At 33.9% G+C, this 24,361-nt stretch overlaps 3 protein-coding genes across 5 annotated transcripts; 2 read left to right on the top strand and 1 right to left on the bottom strand.

The window, feature by feature from the left end:
• Positions 1-1,921: 1,921 nt before the first annotated feature.
• Positions 1,922-13,293, bottom strand: LOC108382228 (uncharacterized). Of its 3 annotated transcripts, none has more exons than XM_017638940.1 (3): positions 12,522-13,293; positions 3,727-3,971; positions 1,922-2,491 (listed from the first exon to the last, which is right to left on the bottom strand). In XM_017638940.1, exons 2-3 carry the CDS (start codon positions 3,779-3,781, stop codon positions 2,343-2,345), a joined length of 204 nt encoding a protein of 67 aa, XP_017494429.1. In that variant the 5' UTR covers positions 3,782-3,971; positions 12,522-13,293; the 3' UTR covers positions 1,922-2,342. The 3 variants fall into 3 exon arrangements, with proteins under 3 accessions (XP_017494429.1, XP_017460514.1, XP_017461182.1); XM_017605025.1 differs by having other exon boundaries at positions 12,747-13,293; XM_017605693.1 differs by having other exon boundaries at positions 12,813-13,293.
• On the top strand, positions 5,543-9,983 carry ENGase (cytosolic endo-beta-N-acetylglucosaminidase). Its single transcript, XM_017634883.1, has 5 exons — positions 5,543-5,738; positions 7,179-7,410; positions 7,471-7,619; positions 8,357-8,531; positions 8,589-9,983. The coding sequence occupies exons 1-5, from the start codon at positions 5,705-5,707 to the stop codon at positions 9,811-9,813; spliced, it is 1,815 nt and encodes a 604-aa protein (XP_017490372.1). The 5' UTR covers positions 5,543-5,704; the 3' UTR covers positions 9,814-9,983.
• Positions 13,294-20,758: 7,465 nt separating the features above from the next.
• On the top strand, positions 20,759-21,799 carry LOC108380211 (glutathione S-transferase 1-like). Its single transcript, XM_017636925.1, has one exon. It carries the CDS (start codon positions 20,853-20,855, stop codon positions 21,519-21,521), a length of 669 nt encoding a protein of 222 aa, XP_017492414.1. The 5' UTR covers positions 20,759-20,852; the 3' UTR covers positions 21,522-21,799.
• The last annotated feature ends 2,562 nt before the right edge of the window (positions 21,800-24,361 follow it).

Below are 24,361 nucleotides of genomic sequence, written 5' to 3'. Positions count from 1 at the left end.
TGATACCTGTAGTGTCTTTTAGGATCTTTGCCATAGAGAAGGTGGCTTGTCTCATATGGCATAGTAAGTCTCTGTCAGGGAACGTCAATATATTCCTTGACAGCCAGACGGCATTGAAAACGATAGGCTCTAAGGATGTAAAGTCGAAAGTAGTTCGGAAACGGCGTTGGTCTTTCGCTGAGGTACGCCAAAACCTCTTTCGCACTGGGTTACTAGGCATATCAATATCGATGGGGTATGAAATAGCCGACGAGATGGCTAAATTCGCAAAGCGAATAACTTCCTACCACCACCGATTTCTTTTATGCTTAGGTGGGTTGGAGAATACACCACAGTCGTAATTAATGGCCTATGGCTCAATCGGGACGACTGTGAGATATTAAGATCCTTATGGCTTAGACTCAATAAGAGTCGTACTGAAGATCTATTCACGCTAAACAAAGCTTCAGTAGGTAAGGGCTCTTAGCGGCGTCATCACTGTGCTATAGCACCAATGCTCCACCGATGATGTTTACCAACAACACTTTCTATACGAATGCCCAGCTCTTCAGACAAGACGTCTCAAGCATTTGGAATCACGTGGCTTCAATAGTTTTGGGGAAATAGCAAAAGTGAAAATATCGAAAGCTTTATACAGCATAGTAAATGGTTTAACAGAGGTACACTATACTGACAATATGGAATAACTTCTCTTAGATGGCACTCATATAGGGTATTCACAATGGGCAAATCTATATTAGCCATTCGTGCGCACCTTCATAATCTAACCTATTCCAAATTTTAATAAAACTGTTAAGCTTTGCCAATTTACTAAATATAATTGAGGGATTCACAGCGGTGTCGTAAATGTCGTATTGTTGTAGGTCGTAAACTTTAAAAGCTTAAGTAAATGTTTAGAGAACTTGAAACCACTACCAACTATCTTTTAACACTGCGAAAATGCATAATATGACTTTGATGGTAGTTTGCGAGCCCCCTTAATATTATTATTATTTTTTTTTTTTCGTTTAAATACAACAATACGATACTTACGACACCGTTGTGAATACCCCAAATATAAGTGTATCTTTAATAACAGTAGCTTACATATTCAAATTACGTTTTATTCTTTTTAAGTCTAAAAATAAATAATTCTCAATAAATACAATACATGCATGAATACAACTTACATAGAATGTACATCACATAACTGGTTCAATAATGCTATAGTTTATTTTTGAAGTACAAATATAAATTTGTTCATATTCAACAATCCAAGTTTAATAATTCGATTATACATTTTTTCGTTTCCGTTTGCAAAATTCAACAACAATTGAAGTGCGTGAATTCCGGTGTTTTTTTTTTAGTTTTTATTCTGTTTTCATAAAGTATTTCTATATAATTAAATAATGTATATATTGAGCAGAATTGTTCCTTGATTCTTTTATTTAAGGTGACGTCAATAAAAAGGCTTGTCAGAGGATTCTGGGTCTTAAGTTGTATGTATATACATATATAATAAAGGGCATCATATTTTCAATAATACATTTTGTTAATACTAATCCACAACGTTACAAGAGTATTTTTTAGACAAACACACGGTAATGTATATATGTACACACATTAGGATGCATCACTCGCCATTAAAAAAAAAAAAGATACTGTTTTTCCATCAGAAGTATATAATGTATTATATTTTAAGACTTTGCTATTTGGAAATATATCCAAAATCGTTTAGTTTTTAATAAATAAAATTATTTTTTAAAAATATTTTTTCTAAAAAATCATCTCAGATGGTACAGTTTAAGCTTCAAAGGTCTGCATAAAAAATGTTTAAAAATTGTGTCGGTCAAGCTCATGTAAATATAAATATTTTTCCGAAATATTTTTGCAGAAGTCTTAAAATGCAATAAATTTAAAAATTCCGGCTGAAAACAAAATTTTTTTTTTTTTTTGTGATGCACCATAATGTATGTACATAGCAATGTGACTAGGTAAGCATGTATATACATACATACATATATACTCGTGCATATGTACTTGAACTTTTTTATCTACTTACATTCATACATATCTACATACAATATTCAATATACCTTTTTCAATTTACGGAAGTGTGATGTTTTCTTGTGCGTTACATTTATATTTCAAACGTTGTAAAATCAGCTTTTTTCATAAACTCTACTAATCCTGAACATCTCACCTTCCGCCAAAATCGATGTACTTGGTAATGAGTTGGATTATGTCATCCTCTGGAAAGCTATATATATTAAATAACTATTACCAATGAATTCGCAATTGACGAAGACGACATTCATCAAGAATATTAAATCGTGTTGATAGCAGGCTAATTGAAAAAGGAACTACGCAGTCACATAATATTCACGTTGGCGTTTTTGGCATTTTTCACGTGCAATATAACATAACGCTATGGTTATGAGAATCGCAATCGTTACGCCCATTCCTATGCTGACCCACATGATTTCTTCGTTGATGCCAACATATGAGCGTCCTAGTAATTAAAAAAAATAAATAATAATTATATATATAACAATATAGATTTGAAAAAATGTACATATATTATTAGTGAAGTGATCATACATAAATAAGTATACATTTGTACACACAGTTGCGGCAAAATAAATAGGGACGCGACATTTTAACCATTTTGGCTCTTGTTTTCTTTTGTTTCACTGAATGTTTAATATTTGTTTTATGAAAGTATATACATTTCACTTCTAAAAAAAACTATGTAGTCCAAAGTTAAAACTTTGTACAAAAATTAAGAAAATTCGACAAAGTTTGATCGAAATTTGAAACTTTTTAATCTAAATTTTTTTTAAACAAACGTGGTATGCAGTTTTGTGGTCCTTTAAATTTTAGTGCAACAAATTAAAGTTTGAAGTAACTAAGGCGATTCTTTGCAAATTTTATTTCACACATGTTCTTCCATACAAAATGTGTTCGAATTTTTTTCATATCGATGGCTGAGTGGAAGATCGACCTATCTCGGCATACAGTTCGAAAACGCCTTATCTCAAAAAACTTTTCAAGAACGCCCTATTTCAGAATTTAATTGAAAAACACCCTATCTCCAAATTCGGTTCAAAAACGCCCTATCTCACTTCGAAATGTATTGAAAATATGCTGATATAGGGCGTTTTTGAATCGGCAGCTGAGATAGGGCGTTTTTGAAACGAATTCTGAAATAGGGCGTTCTTGAAAAGTTTTTTGAGATAGGGCGTTTTCGAACTTGCTGCCGAGATAGGTCGATCTTCCACTCAGCCATCGATATGTAATTATGAAGAAAAGTTTAGTAGTGCACTCAGCAAGAAAAATTCCAAAATTCAACAGTAATTTTCAAGCTACTTCAAATTTGAACTTTTCGGGCTACAAAACTGCATAGCTAAAATTTTTTTTTTATCTTGCACAAAGTTTGAGATTGTTAGATAGTAGTATAGCTCTTCAATAAAAAATAATAATAAAGATTAAATAAACAAAAGAAAAAACGCAAAAACTTGTTAAAATGTCCCGGTTATATTTATTTGTACATATTCACATGGAAAATAATATTTATACAGTATCTCCTGGTTACCTGGCCCAGGCCTATATAGTTTATTCGCTTATTTTTACCAATAACGCTCTTACATCTTATTACATTAAACGAGCAATTGTTGTATATATATATATAATATATATTATATATGTATAGAGTAATATATATTTATCACTTCATAAAGCGCTTACCATTATAGTAATGATTGGAATATCCAGCTTTACCGGCTACTCGACCCGCTGGCATTTTGGTGGTATTATATAGCACGCTTTACTACTGGAAATATGTAAATCAAATAATATTTCGTCTGTTTTTGAACACTGTAAATGCTTTGTTTGTGTTGTTGATTTATTCATTAAATTTTTGAAATCGTCCAAGCCGCAGATCGAGGCAATCGAATGAAGGCATTACAATGCGGAATTACCATGATTTAGTACTAAAAAGAGAAGGAAATTTAGTTATTAATTTATTTATAAAATATATTTTTTGGGGCTAAACTACTATGGCCTAAATTGCACCAAGGAAAGTTATTTTAAACTTCGTTGAGTAAGTTTTGTTTACTTTAGAGTATCTTCTGTGAGTTTATAGTGTTTTCTTGGGTGCAGCTTTTGATATAGCATTTTTTTAATACTTTTTGAAGGAAGAAACTTTAATGTTCCCTCTCGAGTGTCAAGACACTTTCGAACTCTGGATTTGAAGCCATGCAAAACTAATTTTGGATTAAACGAATCATTTCGTTATTTATGTCAAGATTTCAGCTCTCATTCCAACCCTTTTGACATATCGGACTCAAGTTTTACTATAAGGAAAACTCCCTACATGAATTGTGTGATGTAAACTAACACATTCTCATTTATCTTACTAACACATTTGCAAATTTTGCGTTGGGTAAAAAGAGACCACTAAATAAGGCCATAAGTCGGAAGAAGACGGAAGATCACATGTATGTACACAATTGTTTACATCACGTTCTGCATATTGCTCTTAAAAAGTTGTTAGAAGTACTTGATTGAGATCTCCATCACCAGTGAGTATCACATGATCAATCAAATGACTATCACTGTTCTTGTAGGGCTATCATTTCCTCTTTAAATGATTGAAATATTATTTTTAGCATATCCAATCAGCTGATGAATTTGATTCTGTAGCTGAACAGTTTAAGATCTCGACACTTAACAAACTCCTGTTTCCACGACTCGGCACCAAAAAAAAAACAAAAAAAGTTCGGTACGTCATGCGGACTGCGTTCCTCGTATCGATTGGGCGGGAATTAATTAATTAAAGAGGAAAAGAAAATCCAAATACTCTCACTTTTTCACGCAACTAGCGAAATAAAATTTTTTTTACAAACTGGTACCCTTCACAACTTCGAAAAGGCTAAACAAGCAAGAAACTAAAGCTAAAAAGGTTAATCAATACTTGTTAAAAAAAATAAGGCACGGTACTTTCGCGCAAAATTCTTTTTCGTGTAGGCGGCCTTCGGCTGCGCTTCAAAAATATAACCCTCATCTGTCCAACCGGTTAATATTAAATAATAAAAGAACTTTTAAACACAAGTGCGATCTTTGTGAAAAAAATTAGGGGTATTCACCAAATCGAGATTAGCTAATCTGCCCTTCTGCCAGAGTGCTAGGCTACATGCCCAGTTCGCTGAATGCTAATATTAATTCCCGCTCGTCAATTCCGTCGTAATAAGCAAAAAATGCGGTCGTAGTGGAAAACCAACCCTAATGTTCACTGGAACTTCTGTCAAAAGGATGTAACTAACCTTAAAATCGGCCTTATTTAGACAATGAAAAGCCCCACAGCATTTCTATTTTCTCTGAAGAAACATCTACTTTTGAATTAATTTTATCATCCAGCATTTTTAGCAATTGGCTAAAACGATAATCGTTTTAAAAGCACCGATAACTTGTTATGTCCCATTATTTATCGATACTTAGTAAAATCATGATAGCTCACATCACATCACTAATAGAAATCAGCTGGTGTTATTTTCATTTGTGTTCATTTCGACCATCACAGCATTTTGTAGTGTTTAGTGATTAAAAGTTTTATTTTTATTAGTTTGTTTTATTTTTATATAAAAATTGTATAAATGCTGAACATATTATTAAGTGTGTAAATGCAAATATTATTAAAGTAATCTGCTAATTGCAAGAAGGCGAAATGAAGAATTGTGATGGCAGCGAGGAATGTTGCAGTGAGTGTGTACTTTATGCATAAAATGCTTATTTACAATTTGTATTGCATAAAAAAATGTATTGTATTAATCTACAAGTAAACATTTCGAGTTCAATTAAAAGCATATTGCATATGTGCCTATAATAAGAGGCGCTGGAATTAATTTTGCTTTGCGTACATTTTAGCCAACACATGCGCGTATGTATGTATGTATGTATGTAAAGTGTATTTGTGAATGTTACCGGCGAACAAAAATTGGCTCGTTTCGCTATAAAATCTTCATTAGCGAACAGCTATCGCAGTTAAACACTAGTTTGCACAAACTGAATACGGGAAATGCGCCGATATTTTCTCATTGACGGTTATATATTTAAATAAGTGGTAATAACCATCTAGTGCATATGGGCTTGCCCATATCAATGTTATTACTGGTCTTGTTTAACATTTCTTCAAAAATATATACCCAGATATATGTATGTACATAAATATCTTTTTAAATAGCCTGTGGCTGCGTTCTACCTGGTCCGAGCAACATATACACTAAAATAAGTTCTCTCTAACAGCGGGCGCCCCCATTTGCCTTTCGGGGGCGGTGTAAAACTGTAGGTCCCTCCATGTCTATAAGAATATCGAGACGCACAACACAATTTGGGCAAGCGCTAACAAAAGTGCAAAAATTATTATTATCTTTTAAAATATGTTACTTTACTTTGCAAATTTAATAAATAATTAAGTTTAATAAATAAATCACCAAAATTCAAAATAAATTGAAAAAAAATAGCAACCAATTGTAACATATAGGCTGCGATTCTTTATACATTCCGGATAATCCCATTTCACAGCCGGAATAAAAAGAATGCGTTTGGAATATACGTTAACATATCATCAGGAACGTACTAAAGAATAAGTAAACAAAAAAGTTTATTCCAAACGTTCAGAATTAATAAAGAAATGCAGCCATAGAAAATGGCCAAATTTCTTACTAACACTCAGGGTCTTATGCAAGTGTTAGGTTCCCGTTTTACATTTTTATATGATTGAATTATTTATTAATTAAGCACACTCCGAGTACGAATTTTCCATATAAATACATACATACTTATAAATTTTAATGGTGTTCCTAATATGCTATGTAAGTACGTAAGTATATACATACAAATATACAATCCATAATGTAGTGATAAGGCTGAGCTTTTATTTTGTTGCAGCGCTTGCATACCAAATCAATCAAATGAGTATTACAAAATTTTAATTTTCTAGTTCCATTTCCCAAGTGCATTCATATGTATGTAAAATATCTAAAGCCTCCGATAAACATAATGTTACTGGGACTAAATGCGGTTATCGCTTTTAAATATTTGCATTGCATGCAAAGCGTTAAAAGTATTAGCAAGTATATTCAATATGCGCACTAATTTCAAAACATTTGCATACAACATGCAAAATCTTACACTTGAAGATCAACTGGAAGCAGAGGCAATACACTCCAACGAACAATTGTTATCCTTTGAGTTGAGAAGTAAGGACATACAATGGCAAAAATATGTAGCACCATTAACACCTCGCATTGCTCCTGTATATCTACAAAGACAATTTCAACTGCTGAGCAATTATAGAGAACCAATTGGAAATCACAATAGGCGAGAAGTTCTAGTCTGCCACGACATGATGGGTAATTATCTTGAAGATCGGTAAGTGCGCTCATAACAATGTTAGTAACTTCGTTCTAACCAAATATATATAATTTACAGGCATTTTCATTCATCAAAGAAGTATGATGACTATCGTTTTTATCATTGGGCCGGTATAGACTATTTTTGTTACTTTAGTCATAATTATATAACAATACCGCCATGCGGTTGGTTAAATGCAGCGCACAAACACGGTGTACGTGTTTTGGGTAAGTACGGCATATGTCCGCCTGTTTTTGGGGCTAACAGAAAGCGGTATTACTGAAGCGAAACGCTAGAAAGCTGACATATTTGCGATATTAAAATTTACTCGAAAACGAATTTTGAATCATTTTGCTCCATTTCATAGCGATATAAAAGTCGTCGAAAAATGTCGCCCTTGATGCAACGGGAGTGCATTGTTTTTCCTTCTTATCTCCCTTTCTCGACGCTTTTATCAATATTTATAGTGAATTATCGAAATGTGCTGCACAGCGGTTTAAGGTTAAGATTGAAATTAGCTTGAAATTCAAATTTAGAATAAGATTGAGAGTGAATTGATCAAGATATGAATCGAGAGAAGTTTTGCTTCCGTATTGTGCCAAAACAATTAATTAGTGTTTCCTTAACAGCCCAGGTACACCTTGTCCTATCTAACATTTTTATTTATTTGTGTATTTTTATGGGAAATGGTTTTTCATGGCAGCAATACTCTCCGAGGTTTTCCATTGCCTGCTTTTGCTTTTCTCTTGTTATGGATGTTAGTCGGAAGCTGGGCTGGATCGAACCCAGGTCCTGTGGAATGGTAGTTCGTACTCCTAGCCACTATACCACAGCGACCGCCATAAGCTTTATGTAAAGAATACTTACCAATTAATACAACCACTTTCTGGCCTTCAAATTTGAACTATTTCTTCAGATTTATAAATACAAACCAAGCTAGTAATAATGTTTAAATTTTTAATAGGCACTTTCATCACCGAAAGTGGACACGCTTCTTTATTAAACGAGGTTTTGCAGTCAACAGATATGGTGGACAAGATTGTCGATGCCATGGTGAAGCTATGCAAACATTATTGCTTTGAAGGTTGGCTAATTAACGTCGAATGCAGAGTTAAACCTGAGAATATGGAAAACCTTCAGTAAGTATAAATATTTATTAATATACAAATCAATCACAAATCTGCAATTCTTTCCAGCTACCTCGTAGAACGCTTACGCAATAGCGTGGAAAAGGAAGTGGACCACGGTGTGGTATTCTGGTACGACAGCATTATTGATACTGGCGAATTAAGATGGCAAAATGAAATTAATGCCAAAAATGTGCGTTTTTTTCATACCGCGCATGGTATGCTAATCAATTACACGTGGAATGACAAAAGTCTTGAGATGACAACGGAAATTTGCGAACGCTCACAATCTCAATGTCAACGTGCTTTTTTTGGCATCGATGTATTTGGACGTGGTCAGGTTGCCAAATTTCAGAGTAAACAAACTTTAGCACGCATTGTGAGTCACCGTTTTTCTACGGGCATTTTTGCGCCAGCCTGGACATATGAAACACTGCAAATGTTTGGTTACAATATAAAACAACCCCTGGGTGATGACAGCGTGAACGATGCTTTTTTGCGACGCAACGAAAAATTCTGGTGCTCTTTATGGGAACATATAGCCACACATCCCTACAGCATATTACCCTTTTATTCGGACTTTTGTTTGGGTTCAGGAAAGCGCACATATCTAAACGGTCGCTCAAAAAGCAGCGGGAGCGGCAGTGGTGGAGGTGATGGTGAACAGTTTTTTAATTTATCACAATGCTCGCTGCAACCTTCAGTGCCGCTATATCAGCTGGCAGAACGTTTCTACGCCGATGGTTTTAATGGCGGATCATGCTTGCGCATATTACAGTACAATAATAGCTTTCGTGTTTTCGTTTCCGATTTTCGATTGCAAAGTGGGGGCTTAGTTTTCGCATACGCTTACAAACTACATCCAAATGATGGGGAATTTGATTGCATATTGCGTTTCTGCACTAGGAATAATGCACGTGATTGCTATCTATTCATGGGCGACTACTATAATACAACAAATTTGCAAAAAGGACGCTGCTATGTATCACCAATAAAGTCAAAATACAATGATTTATTGGCGAGAAATACGCTAGATACACCAAAAATACCCAAAGAATTTTCACTTCCAGAAAATGCGCCAAATGGTTGGCGTGTACGTTATTATGTAGTGGCGTTCGATGGTGCAATTCAAGTAAAGGATATTGGTGTGTTATATCGGCGAAGTACAGAAGCGACAGACACTGCCTACCTAGGAGCGGTTTACCTAAATGAGTGTGATGTGAATACACTTGAATTTCCACAAGATAGCAATATTGCATTGATCCAAATTTATGGCGATGATTTGCTTAATTAGCTTTTGAGAAGGTAAGGCTCAATGGTAGTGTCAAAAGCTAGTTGACAACGCCCATGACTTTTGCTTAGTTAGTATTGTATTTTTACTATGTGCATACATTTACACGATTTTGTAAACAAATTTTATACTGTTTTTACAATTAAAGCATAAATCAATCTAATTTTATTTAAGAATCGCTGTACTTTTTTTTTTTAAATTACCGACACAAGCAACTAATTCGATGTATTTGCTTGACTAGCGTCTTTCATTGCGTTGCATCGATGAGATACTGTTATGAGAATTTATAAGTATGCATATGTAAACAACAATTTACCCACCAGAATGTCCTCAACATGTGGAAATCACGTTTTAAAGAAGTCGTAGTTTTGTATTAAATGGCCGCATATTAGAGAACTAAGGCCGGACAGAAATTTTAGCACCGAAAGTTAAAGTGCAAAGTGGGTTTCGACACCGACTTAGAATCTTTCTCTCTCTCTAAACATTAAAGTTGAATGTAAAAATGCCGAATACGCCTATTTGCAATTTCAGTCCCTTACTGTCAACATTTGTTTAGCCTACGCCCATGTTGTGTAAGAGGATATTTGACAAGGCTTTGTCGGAATATGCTCTTAAGTTGCTTGACTGTTTGTGTCAGCATGCATTACCTCTCAAAAACACAAGTACTTAAGTTGACTTGTTGAGATTGTGTCTTTGTTTTCCTTAATGCAAAACCACGCACACTTTTTTACGCTTGTATATGATAGTGTGGGCTTTGGCTATGAAATATTGCGATGTATATTTATATGTATGTATGTACATATATTAGACTGCCTTACTCTCTATATGAAGAAAATTTGCTCCTTTCACAAGTGAAAAATAAAATTTGGCATATTTTTTGGCACGCCGAAATATTTTAGCTCAATTGGAGGTCACTCGTAGGTTTGACCGCCATTTAAAGGAAACGATTTTTTTTCCATGAAAATCTGTATTTATGAAAAATATTTCCAAAAGTCACGAAAAGCAACGCGTTATGCTAAAATGTTTTGAAGAAACTCAAAATGATGTCGGAAGGAAATATATTTTTGATGAAACTTTCCCAGTACATAATTTCAGGAGTTAAAATACCTTCCAAAAAGCCTTCCTAAGAGTCAAGACTTTCACTCTACATTCCTTTCTCATTAATCTTTCACAGAAAAAATTTTGCAGGGTGCTGCTTTTTCAAGATATTTATTTAAGATATACATCAAATACATTTTATTGCAACCTAAAATGCAAATTCCTTTGTAATACTAAAAATTATAAACAAGTGCCAGCCTTATACATATGGACATTTGCTAAATTGTGAATAGAAAAAGCCTTTCTAGAAGGCATGCAGGGAAGGATATTTTCAGCCCTCTTGTGTACACTTTTTAGAATGGCCACAATTAATGAGGCATACATAAGTTATTTTCTGGGTTGAAAACTGATATCCATTAAGATACTATAGTTGAAATTGATATGAACACTTTATTGAAAAGTTGCAGGAAATTGCATTAAAATTGTTCTTAGTTTAGAAAATGTTGGCAATTTTCTAAAGAAAAGCTTATACATACATACATGCTGATCCCTTTAGAGTTGTCACTGATCTATCATTAAAGGCTTAATTATTTCAAATTGCAAATATTTTTAAGTACAGCTGATAAATAACTCGCAATGAATTAAGGCAACAAATTTTCGCGAAAGTTATAAAGTATATGAGAAATTTTGTTATTTGCTTAGGGAAGCCGCAACACTTTTCACGAGGTATCCTAATATACATACATACTGCACATTTGAATATACCATATTTATATGGCCATAGGTATTTTTATGGGCATATCGTATGTCTTAACAAAACTGTAAATAATTACATACTTATAGTTGTATGTACAAAAGAGGCATCCTTGTTTAGGTACGCATGCATTCAGCTCACAGTTTTGTTTATGTAGTACTTGTATAGTTCCTGTAGCCATTGTTTCTATTGACAAGATAAGCTCCAGTAATTGTTAATACCATTTTTATAAGCTACATACATACACACACATATAATATAAGCACATTTATGACTTTTATATCCTTTAAATCAATAGCACGCGTCCAAGCTCCATGGCTCCAAGTACATACATACATATTTAGATATACATACATGCATACAAGCATACATAAATTAACATCAACGAATGCCAAGTATGTGCCGCTAAAGTTTGTTTGTTCACACAAAAGTTAGGTCAAACACACACTTTCTACCACTTGGCCGATGCAGTAAAACACTTGGCTGAAAACCATGCATATATCTACAAACTTATGCATACGTACGTATGTACCTACATACATATATTCGGATATAAACACACCATATACATTTGTACTTATTTCGAAATGGGGCATCAACGCATTAGTGCTCTGACATATTTTATGAGATCATGCACATATGAACATATGTATGTATGTATGTAAAGATGTAGAATCCTATATGTACATATGTATATATTTTGCTTAATGTATATGCACTATGAATCCTCAAGAGTTCGCATAAGTCATAATTTTGATTTTAAAGCCATTGATTTGTCTTTGCCTTTCTAGGTAATTACACATCAATGAAATGCCATCTTAAATTCACTAAATTTAAAACTATACGTATGAGTCCATACATACATATGTATATACATATGTATATAATCATTTTGGATTTGCACTCTTATTTCACTCACTTTTTAATTTAAAAATTTGCAGTATTTGTTACTCCTTAGATTCGTTATTACCCGTAATTGTAATTTTTTTTAGTATTCATTCAATAATTTATGAAACTAAACTAAACACGAATTATGATGATTCTTCCTCTTGTAATGCACATAAATCATTTGTTTTATATGTATAGGCTTAGAGCCGAATTTGTCCCGCTTTTAGGCTGCCAAGCCCCAAAAAGCACTAAATACCTTGCTTCGCGTGAGAGAATAAACCGAAAGCACATTATCCACTCCCATGGATACAATAAACTCAACTGATGCTGCCTACTGCTGGTGCACAGCTCTTCATTCATTTTCCTCTGTTGGTGGCATGATGGTGGTGCTGCTGCTGCTGCCAACTCGGTATTTAGGGTTGCTGGATATTTTGCTGACTAAACTGTTTTTGTATGGAATGTCTTCGAAAGGCGTTTTCTCTGGCACAGTGACGTGCAGAGAAGGTGTTAGTTGGCGAATTTTCTTTGAAACTATAAAGCTTGCGTATCCCTATTGAAACTTCACATCGACTTTATACCTATAAAGAAAAGCCCAAACAAACCTTTTTATTTAGTAATATGTATAAGGCCTATATACTATGCATACTATAAGCTATACTCGTACTAGTGTAAAGAATAATTTAAAGTTTAATTCGTTGAAATAAAAAACGACCCAAGCAAGAACTGGCTGTTTAATTTGAACCCTTAGTGAAATCATGAAAATCTTGTAAACCATTGCATATTTTCTGGTTACATGAATTAAATTTTCTTCTGCATCCCTTTACACACTGCACTGTGTTTGTAATACTCGTACATGCATGCATTAAATTTCAATTTCTCATTTACTGTTGCACGCCGTATATTACGAGTATAAAATGAAATGGAAAAACACTTGGGGGGGTGAAGAAATCTCACTGCGTTCTGTTTTACAGCGCTGTTATGTTTATTGCTTCAGATTTGACATTTTTATGTTGGGCAGCAGTAGTGGGCTTACCCCATTTTTTTCCTGCGTCAGCAACAAAATGCTCTTCGATTGAGAGCAAGCAACAAAACTGAGAGCCAAAAGCTTATTTGTGCTTTAGTTCGTGACTGCCGCTGTGAAAGTATTTTAATTGTATACATTTTGTGGTGCCTAAAAGTAGATATCGTCCCCTCGCCATTATTTTTTTATTGCATATTTAGAATCTCCATCATTGATTCTATGTCTGATCAAAATTTCGTCAAATTCTACTTCCACAAAGTGGGTCAAAATGTCATTGGAAAAAATGGTGTATAATTTCTTGTTCAAAAATTTCCTTCAAACAAAAAAAAAAACAAAAACTTTAAACTCGATTTTCTCAAAACCCAAAAAAAATTATACGCTATTGTTATATTGAGGGGACGATATGTACATAAGTGATTTTTTTCGCAAACTATTCATTGTTTTATTTAAATATGCAGTCAATTACTAAAAAATTAAAAGGTTTAAGGCCATTTTTCAATTTCTTAAGATTTCAGCCCATTTTTTTTTGACATTTTTAGCTAAGTACATTAAGATTTTTTTATTTTTAAGTTTTTACCATTTGTTTATTTATTTTTTCGTGAATCATTTTGTACCTACCGGTACTCCTAAAGTTTTATATGAATATTGAAGTCGGTTGGGTTTGTTGTTTAAAAGTTACTTGTTTGACTCCCTCGAATATCTGTTCTGGGCGGGAAAAGTGCACACTGAAATATTCATAGATTTTATGATCATTGGTTTAAGCATTTATTTACCATATTTTTTATGATTTCCGCATACTTTCCACATTGGTCCGGAATTCCCTGACATCTACAGTGGCGGGAAAATAAATAAGGACGCTGCATTTTAACAAGTTTTGACTATTTGTGTTTTGTTTATTTAATGTTTACTATTTTTTATGAAAGTATTGCTTAACATCCAATAAAAACCATATTTAAGTTTTTAATCAGAATTTTTAGAAAAAATTCGTAGGCATTAAAAAGAAAATTAAAAAAATTTCGCTTACTTTTTTTGGCGTAGGACTCGGTATGTCCGACAATTTTTTTTATATGGAGCAAAATGTACAACCCCACCAGAAAACAATTGTCTTAAATCAACGGTAAGTTGAAAACTAATGGGCAACAAAACTCCACATCAAATTTGTTTTTAACTCTGATTCGGATAAAAAACTTAGAAATTTTGATGTATCTTTTTTGAATTTTTGCTCATTTTTGTAAAAAGTTTGAAATTCGGACCTACATGGTTTTTGTTAGATAGTGTGACAAACTTTTATAAAATATAATGAACATTAAATAAATAAAATAAATATAGCCAAAGCTTGTTAAAATGTCGCGTACCTATTTGTGTGCCCGTCACCGTATATTTTATTTTACATACATAAGATTTCTTGAAAAAGCCGTCTAAAGCCAGACATTTGCAATGTCGCCGCAAGCAGGTTTGCTGGTCTTCAAATGAATGACTGGTAATTATGGCGACCTTCGTAAATAATTTAGCCTTTTTTTTTTAATTCATGCGGTTTTGGGGCAGAGTTGGACAGTACCTGAAATGAGACTAATAATAAGTTTCTTCAATTATAAACTCCATCTCCCGCTCTTCCTCAGCTAAATCGAACTAGTCTAGACACTTGCTGTGTTGGCTGTGATCATCGCTTGATAAACGGAACACAAAGCTTCTTACGGGAATACTAGCAACACACTGGCCTACTGACTAAATGTCGTGTCAAGTTAGGAGACAAGGAAAAGATAGAATCCGTTTTCCATACGAATGTGTTGCACTACGAAGAAAGTGCTTAATATTTCTGGGAACCATTTCTTTAAGGACCGGGATATCTTAGGCAACGTTTCACTGAGGGAACTGTGGGGATTCTTCAAAAGATTGGGATGATTTAAAAAGAGTATGTATCTACCTGGATGAACATTAAAACATCGCGTTTGTACTTTCTCCGATCCGTTTTTACCCTTTTATGTTTTTAACTGTTCCTTCTCTATTTTCTGCCTACATACATACATATTTACTTACATACCCTACAAGAATTGTGTGATGGAAACTAACACATTCTCATTTACCTTACTAACACATTTACAAACTTTGCGTTGGTTAAAAAGAGACAACTAAATAATGCCATAAGTCGGAGGAAAACGGAAATGTTTACATCAGATTTTTCACACTGCCCTTTAGAATTTGATAGAAACTTGTAGGCAGCCAGTGACAGAAATCTCTATCAGTCTTGCCACTCAAATGATTTGTCAAATGATAGTCACTGTTCTTGTAGGGTACAAATGTCACAAAAGGTTAAGGCGAAGAAAAACGTGTGCTTTGCATTATTTTGACCTGGCTTCAGATAGGCGTTGACTATTGGTTTAAATAAGTATTTACGTTAAGGCTGTGCCATGTGTCGCTTTCACACATACATATTATTAAATAATTACCGCAAAAAAGGTGTCATACTTCACAGTGGGTTAAAGTTGCGGCTGAATCGGTCACCCCAGCTGAGTGGTTAGAGATGCCAATTCCACTCGATAAGACCCCTGGTCAGAGCATCATTCGATTGTATTTCTGCTATGAAAAAGTTTCTTATAAAAAATTATTGATAGTTCGGTGGCGGATGTTGCACCATCGAGACGCACAGCACAAATTGGAGAGTAGGCATGGATAACATAAAGATTATTGAGATGAGCCACTTAACAGTAGTAAGGGATCTAATTTTTTTGTATTTTGAATTGCGTCGTTATTGCAGAGGACCATCAGTATGTATCTCCAATTTTCACAAAAACTACTGGATAGGTTGTATTTGTAATTTTTTGTGTAAAACGCTTTAAAAGACCTATAGTAGAATGAGACAACAATTTTTTTCCTAGAACACTTTAACGCTTCTTAGCTTCTACCAGAAGTAGTCCTTTGGACTCATTTTTGTAAAAAATTTGGAGAGTTAAAATGTTAAGTAAAAATGTTAGTCATAAAATTTTACTAGGGGTCACCGAAAAGGATAATTTTCTGTGAATTAAGGGGCAAGTGGAAATGCATAATATTTCATGTAAAAATATATCGTCACTTGAAATGCGAAAAGCAGTAAGCAATAAATATTTGTTGCATAAAACGATGTGGGGAATTGTAATTCGATGAAATGCATCATATCAATTATAATGTAAATTTAGATTTTTTTGTTGCAAAGGCCTTTGGAATTTCATGTAACGATATGTTCCTACTGCTTTTGGCTGCTTTTGGCTGATATCCTAAAATGTCTGCTTCCCTGCAGAAAAAAATTTTATGAACACTTTTGTTTTCAAGTTGTCGGCGATTGTACAGTACTCCGAGTATCGCAAATCAAATTTTACATTACCTGCGACTAGTATTAAAAGATTAGAACACCATGCAAAAAATGTCCAGATTAGCAATTTTTTTTTAAGTTTGAGATTTTGATGGAAATTGGTTGAATTATTATAAATTTGTATAAAATTTGAAAATCAAATTAAAATACATGAATGGTTTTTGTATAAAATATGCTATATTTTTATAAAAAAATAAAGAATATTAAATAAATTAAAAGGAAAACTATCAGTATTGAGGTTCAAAAGGGGATGCTAATCAAGTGGCAGGCACTGTACGTACGTACATACATACATAACGAATTCTTATACTATTCATCAACAACAAATGAGCTGTTGCCTAAATGCAGATAAGTATCCTCTGCGTATTAACGAACTTTGAAAAGCAAATTCAGTCCTAGCAACAATAGCTCCTAAAATGTGTAGTAAACATAAAGTATAGAATTTGTTGTTGTAGTTGCAAGTTAACACTTCAGTTTTTTCATTTTATTTTTTACTTTGTTCGCTCATTTAAACTGCCTGATAAAAATGAAGGAACAACTTGAAACATTATCTGCTAGATAATTTTATGGGCTCTCGAAAGAATCTATTTAAATCAATATAATCTTTTAAAGACACACCTTCGTTAAATAAAGAATGTCTGCGAGCGTTCGAGTTGAACCACAACTCTCAGGTCTCTTTTGTGGTGAATTGAATCACAGAATATATCCTTAAAGTCTTTAAAGTCGGCTAACAAAACACCCTGTATAATCAACCTTTTTGTAATATCATTCATGATCATACTTTTTCATGGCCGTCAAGAGAAAATTCGGGCCCGGTACTATACTACGGACTCGAGTTCGATCCATCCATTCGACTAAGAGCGTCTAACAGGCTACGAACAAATGGAAAGGGCCAACACTCCATTCTGGGCGGAGTCAGAATAGAGCACAGAAGCTGCAATTATAATATCTAGGAAGTAGACTTTGACTTTTAAATTCACTTTCCCCATTCCCTACAGAAATGAATAGGAACTTGATAGCCTTCTAGGCGATGACAAATTTCAGATGGCCCCAAAACGAAGATTGGAACAAGATCAGGCGTCTTCTCTCAGAAACGTGTTGAGCCGGGGTAACCCGCCGCGAGAACGCGACCCTGCCGTGGAGTTATGCACTTTTAAAGCTGTATACTGTGTGCTCATAGTATGTAATATGTTAGAAGCGTATTTTGTCAATATTTTTTTGATAGAGCAATAAAATCCATGGATTTTCCTGCGCTTTCTTTGGGCGATAAGAAATAGAGTCCATGGACATTATTTCCGCTGCGCTTTATTACACGTCACCGTAAAGCTTGCATGATTTTTTACGTTTCTGACATTAATTCACTTTTCAATTGTGTATTAATGTCAGTGACATTAATTCCTTTGACATTATTGTACGTCACCGAAAATTTCACGCTGAGATGCAGTGGTGGAAAAAATATTAAAAACAAAAAAATTGTACTTGCTGATTCTAGTTTTTATAAAAATTCTGGATATGTATGGGCTACAAAATTGCATACTCAGAATCTTTCTAGGAAGTCTAATTAAATTAGCTCGAAATTCTCACCAAAGTTTTTTGATTTTTTTTCAAATATTGCACAACGTTTGAAGCTTGGATTTACATGGGTTTTGTTCAAGAATGAATTATATTTTTATAAAACAAGTAAGAAAGTCTAAGTTCGCGCGGAGCCGAACATTAAATACCCGACGCAAGTATTAAATATATGTTTTCCACCTTTCCGAAAGCTACCGCTACATGGTAAGCCGGGGTGTATAAATATTAAGTAAATTAGCGTCCTTAAATTTCGAAATATTGACATTTCAAGCATTTCTGAAATTTACCGTTATATGAAAAGCGGCCGTAATTTTAGTCCGATTTCAATAATTTTCAACGTTTTGCTTATCTGTGGCAAGCACAATAACCACACCGAGTTTGGTACAAATTGGTAGAACGGTTAGCGAGATACATATGTGTGATCATAAGTGGGCGGTGCCACGCCCATTTTCCAAAATTTTATCATAAACATATTTCTTGGTGAAGAATTGTTGCAACCACAAATTTCGAATAAATTAGCTTTAATATTTACTGATTTATCGAGGATATCGTTATGCTCCAAATTACCGTTATATGGGATGTGGGCGTGGTTATAGTCCGATTTTAAAAATTTTCGGCCGTTTGGTATGCTGTGCCAGGGCCAACAACTGTGCCAAGTTTGGAAGAAATTGGTGCAGCGGTTACCAAGATATACACATGTAACCATAAGTGGGCGTGGCTACGCCCATTTTCCAAAAATTTTTAATATTCTTATTTATCGTCTAACAATCATTGTAATTATCAATTTTGAATTATCTTCAGTAGTTACTAAAATATCGCAGTTTTCGTATTTCTGAAAATTACCATTATATGGAAGGTAGGCGTGGTTATTGCCCAATTTAAAAAATTTTCAATGGGATTCTGTGTGAAACTCTGAGCAATATTCGTAAGTGGGGATTGGTAAAGCGGCTACTGAGATACAGCATTTCAGCATTGCGTCTGACTCGCGAGTCGGTTTGGATATATTTGTGAAAATAAATATGTGTTAGTTACACCGACATGACTCTGAATGATTCAACTGTGTGTAGTCGAAGGCAAGTCAACACGTACACAAATGACTCGCGAGTCAGACGCACCTTCTATGGTGCCTATAAGAGCGTTTTTGTACGATTTTCGTGCCAAAATAAATAAAATCTTTCAAACTGTTTTGTCTACGGTTTTCAATTGTCTTACAAAAGACTTGCAACTATCTAGGCCAGAATTGCCCTGTAATATTTGAGATATAAAATCAGGACGATTTGAAGCTGGCGATCAGTCATTCTTTGTAGCTCTTCCCATCTGTAGGGCCAAGATGTGTCAAACTTGCTGAAGATCAATTTGTACGTAAATATTTTTAAGTGTAACTATATATCGACTGGTCCTCTGTAATAATGACACACTACCGTTAAGTGCCTCGTGTTAGTATTGCTTGTCTAATCCATGTCTTATTCTTGCTAAAGTAATTAAAAATTGTTACTAAAGTAAATAGTAAGGATTGGATATAGATTAAAGAAGGACTAGAGACATGAGACAGTTAGCGGTAGTAGGGGTTGGGTTTTTTTTATTAATTTTTATTTGTGTCGTTATTACAAAGACCACCGATATGTATGTACATATGTACAATCATCGTAATAGAGGCTTTGTGCTTCTGTAACACTTTACGACAATACTCATGAAATTTCACAATTAAATATTTGAAGGATTAAATATTTACATATAACCCACTTCATACTTATAAAAATAGCAATACCCAATTGTGAAATTGTTAGAATTTCACTGCAGGGAACTTGCGATCCGTTCGTTAAACGACTGCCACTTGAGCAACAATATGTACGTATGCATATATGAACGTATTGACATGTATGTGCATAGATACATATGTAGCTATTATACTATATGCATTTTTGCATTTTTCAATATTTGCAAGAGCCGTTCGATCAAAAACAAAGCCGGTCTATCTCGCCTACTATCTACGAATACAAACATACTTACATACCATCGGCGGTACTCTGGCAAAATCTGGAATCTCAGAAATCCTTACTACATCCTCGTATCTCGTAAAATTAATTCAAAATAGGGCTTTAAATACCATGATTCATTATATTTTGTTCTTAATTAACTAAAAAAATACTTAATCTTTAATATCCAGTTAAAAAAGTTCTTAAAAATGATTTTTTGTTTTTAATAGAGAGTTTGTTTGTTAGATAGTATTTTGAGATATGAGGTTTTGCCAAAGCACCGTCGTCTATATGCTCTCTTATCGCATATTCTATCCAGTCTCTCCAGTGCAAAACCTATAAATACAAAGCTTATTGACTCATTTACTAGGTTCATTGTAGCCGGTCATCACGCAAATATATTTCTACTACATTTTCTGCTATAACTAAGGAAAAAAGTCAACGAAAATGGGTAAACTTGTTTTGTACGGTATGGATCCCAGCCCACCGGTGCGCACTGTTCTTTTGGTGTTAAATGAATTACAATTGCCATATGAGTATAAAGTGGTAAATTTAGTGGAGCGTGATAATCATAACGACGAATACCGCAAACTTAATCCACAAGGTACAGTGCCAACGTTAGTGGACGATGGACACGCCATCACAGATTCTCATGCCATAATCGCCTACTTGGCAAGCAAATATGGCAAAAATGATTCTCTATATCCAAAGGATCTGGTCAAACGTTCAATTGTCGATCAACGTTTATACTATGATACGGGCGTGATTTTCGAACGCGCCCTACGTGGAACAACAAAACCCATTATTTTCGCCAATCAGACGGTAGTGCCAAAATCTCAGATCGAAATCATATCTAATGTCTACGAAACAGTAAACGGTTTCCTAAAGGATCATTCATACGTTGCTGGTGATCATCTGACGCTCGCTGATCTTTCACTGATACCGGCAATAAGTTCTTTGCAGGTGTATTTGGATATCGATGCTGTTAAATATCCGAATTTGCTTGCATGGTTCAAACGTGCGGAAAAGTTGCCCTATTACGAGAAGGCGAACGGCAAGGGACTGAAGCAATTTTTCGATATAGTCAAGTCAAAGAATATAAAAATCGAGGAGTAGTCGAAGTTGGTGGCGTCACTCATATTGCAATTAATGCAAAATTAAAAAAAAAAAGTGCCTGTTGAGCAAATGCATACATACATATGTACATACATATGTATCTACAAACATATGCAAGTACGTAGGAATTTGTTTACAATCAAAATGTCCACTCTGCGTTTGTGTTATCTTGGTGCATTATTGTTCAAACACTTTGTATCACATGAAAAAATATTATTTTTAGATAATGGAGTTTTTTTTATCAAAATATGTATATATAAATAAACAGCTTAAAAATACTTGAATAAGGTGTCTTTATTTCATACGTAAGTAATAGTTGCGTTCGTGTACCTGTTAATTGTTCAAAGTTAACCAAAACTTTCAGGTTTCTGCGTTCGCGTACGCAAAAAACTTGCAAAGTAGGGGAAATTGAGAGAGCAAAGTGACATTTCATTTTGAGAAGAAGCTACTGGTTTCTGCTGGAAAAATTTTTGCCACCAGAAAAACAGTTGGTTAGAATTTACGCAAATCACAAAATTGAATTTGATGGTTTGGAAGTTAAAAGTGGCAAAATACGACTAACTAAACTTGTAAGAAGTAAGTAGTTATTTGTTTAATCAATAAACTGCGTCAGGATAACACCATGTGATGAGTTTTCGTACGTTTTAAATTTTCACTTTTGAATGTAAACAAAAATTATATCAGCTATATCGTCTAACTTGCAAGTTTCTGAAAATTTTGTGTTCGCGTACGGTTTTGGATATTTTTCTCTTATGAGAGCACTGGTGACATTTCGACGGAATTTTGCTGTTGGATGTTTTTTACTGGAGATTTTAAACGAACGCACCTAATACTATATACATACATACTTACATATGTATATAAAGTACGCTCGTTTGCAACAAAAAAATTTGACTGATTCTACCAGCAGGGTGAACAGCTGATGTTCGATTCTCTGTTATACTATGTTATGGAGGCGATCACGTCGATAACGATGTTTAACCTGCAAAGTCATGGTACTGATTATTTGTAAGCTTGGGTATATAAATATACTACTCAACTTAATCCCAGTGCTTACCCTATTTTTTACTTCATTGTTTGCGCCCAGATATATAGTTACATATATACATATGTACTGTCTTCTCAACTACCCACTTAATTCCATTTATCGCGTGGCGTTCGCCGTTTAAATGGCTATTTAACTGATTCTTAATAAAATAAAAAACACGAAAGTTTTTACGTGATATGTTAATTTATGTAGTTGTGTAGTAATTTAATTTGTTTTATTCCAAGTAAAAAAATTGTACACCTGTCGATACCTATGTACGCTTAGAAATACACATATGTATGTATTTAAATACCTAAGTACGAACATACATATGTATACATTATACAGGGTGATTTAATATAATTAACTTTGCATGTATGTATGTATGTATATCGACAAAATGCTTAAAACTAAATTTTTCTTTTTTGATAACCGTTTGTCGGTTTGATTCAAAACTAAAAAAAAACTTCGCGAATAGCATCACTCACAGTTACGCCAGCATTTTGCTGATACGCGGTTTTGCATTTTGTTGATACGCGGTTTTGCACTTTAAACGACGATATGTAACTATGCGGGCGAAACACTTTTTTGTAGAAATGGTATGGAATCAAAATTTTTCGATCGGAAAAATCTCTTTCTCTTCAGAAGACTTCCAATAATAATACCGAATTGTGTATTTAAATATTTTTTAATATTACCAATTTTTATTTGGTCCCCCAATATTGTATGTAATAGGGGATGCATAAAAAATCGTTTTCACTTTGAGGCAGTTCTAAATATATTTTTTTAACAAAAAACATAGGTATTTTTTTATTCCATTTAAGAATATCTAGGCAGCGGGAGCTCAATATTTTACATCCCCCGCCGCGTGTATTTTTGGACCACCCTTATGTACCTAGTATATAAAATATTTGTTTCACTTAAGTAAATGAATGCAATTGGACTTTTCCCCATCACTTTTAGAGTGCTTTATAGCCCAGTTATGCATACTTAGCTTTGCATGAGAGTTGTCACATAAGAATCTGTTAAACGGGCTTTGCGTGTAAGCGGTTACCCAACGCACAACACTTTACATGTAGAATTCTGTTGTGTTTTGATTTTTACGTAAAAATGGTATAGCAGTGCAAGTATATGCATAACTGGGCTATTACAGTGTTCTACTTATGTATGTGCACTCCCACGTTGTTTGGCGAAAACTAATTTTATAATTGTTCAATTAATACTACTTCGTACAGTTAACAGCAATGTCACCCTTACCTAAATATTTGAAGTAATTTAGGTATAATTACATACATATTGAAAAAGTATAAAGTTAAATAATAAGAGGCCTGTCGGTTTGTACGTCAACTAGATAAGTATAGTCCGTTATGCTCGGTTGAATAATAAAAACACGCAGTTCATAGTCATAAAGGGGAGTGTCACATTTGCATTTAATAATGTTTTAATAAATTGTATATGTATTAAGTTGATGCATCTTTGTACAGATGTACCATGTATATACTACTTATATGTACATGTATCAGGGTGAATCTCTCTTCATACAAAAAAAAAAATCGGTACTGTTTTTTCATCGGAAATATAAATTGTAAAATGTATATATTTGAAAATACCTCCAGAAATCCGAGTTTTTTTAATAAATAAAATTCGTTTTCGAAGATTTTATCTTAAAATATCTGCATAAAAGTGTTGGTAGAAGTTAAAATATAATACATTTTATAGTTTCGATCCGCATTTAAAAACAGTTTCGGCTGCACTAGAAGGAGTTGCGTATACGCCGCGATATCTGAATTGGGCATTCCCGTGAAACTGATAC

Source organism: Rhagoletis zephyria, unplaced genomic scaffold, assembly GCF_001687245.7.
Source record: "Rhagoletis zephyria isolate East Lansing unplaced genomic scaffold, Rhagoletis_zephyria_1.1 Rzeph_scaffold_00001, whole genome shotgun sequence".
Lineage (NCBI taxonomy): Eukaryota > Metazoa > Arthropoda > Insecta > Diptera > Tephritidae > Rhagoletis > Rhagoletis zephyria.
This window is presented reverse-complemented; position numbering and strand designations above follow the sequence as displayed.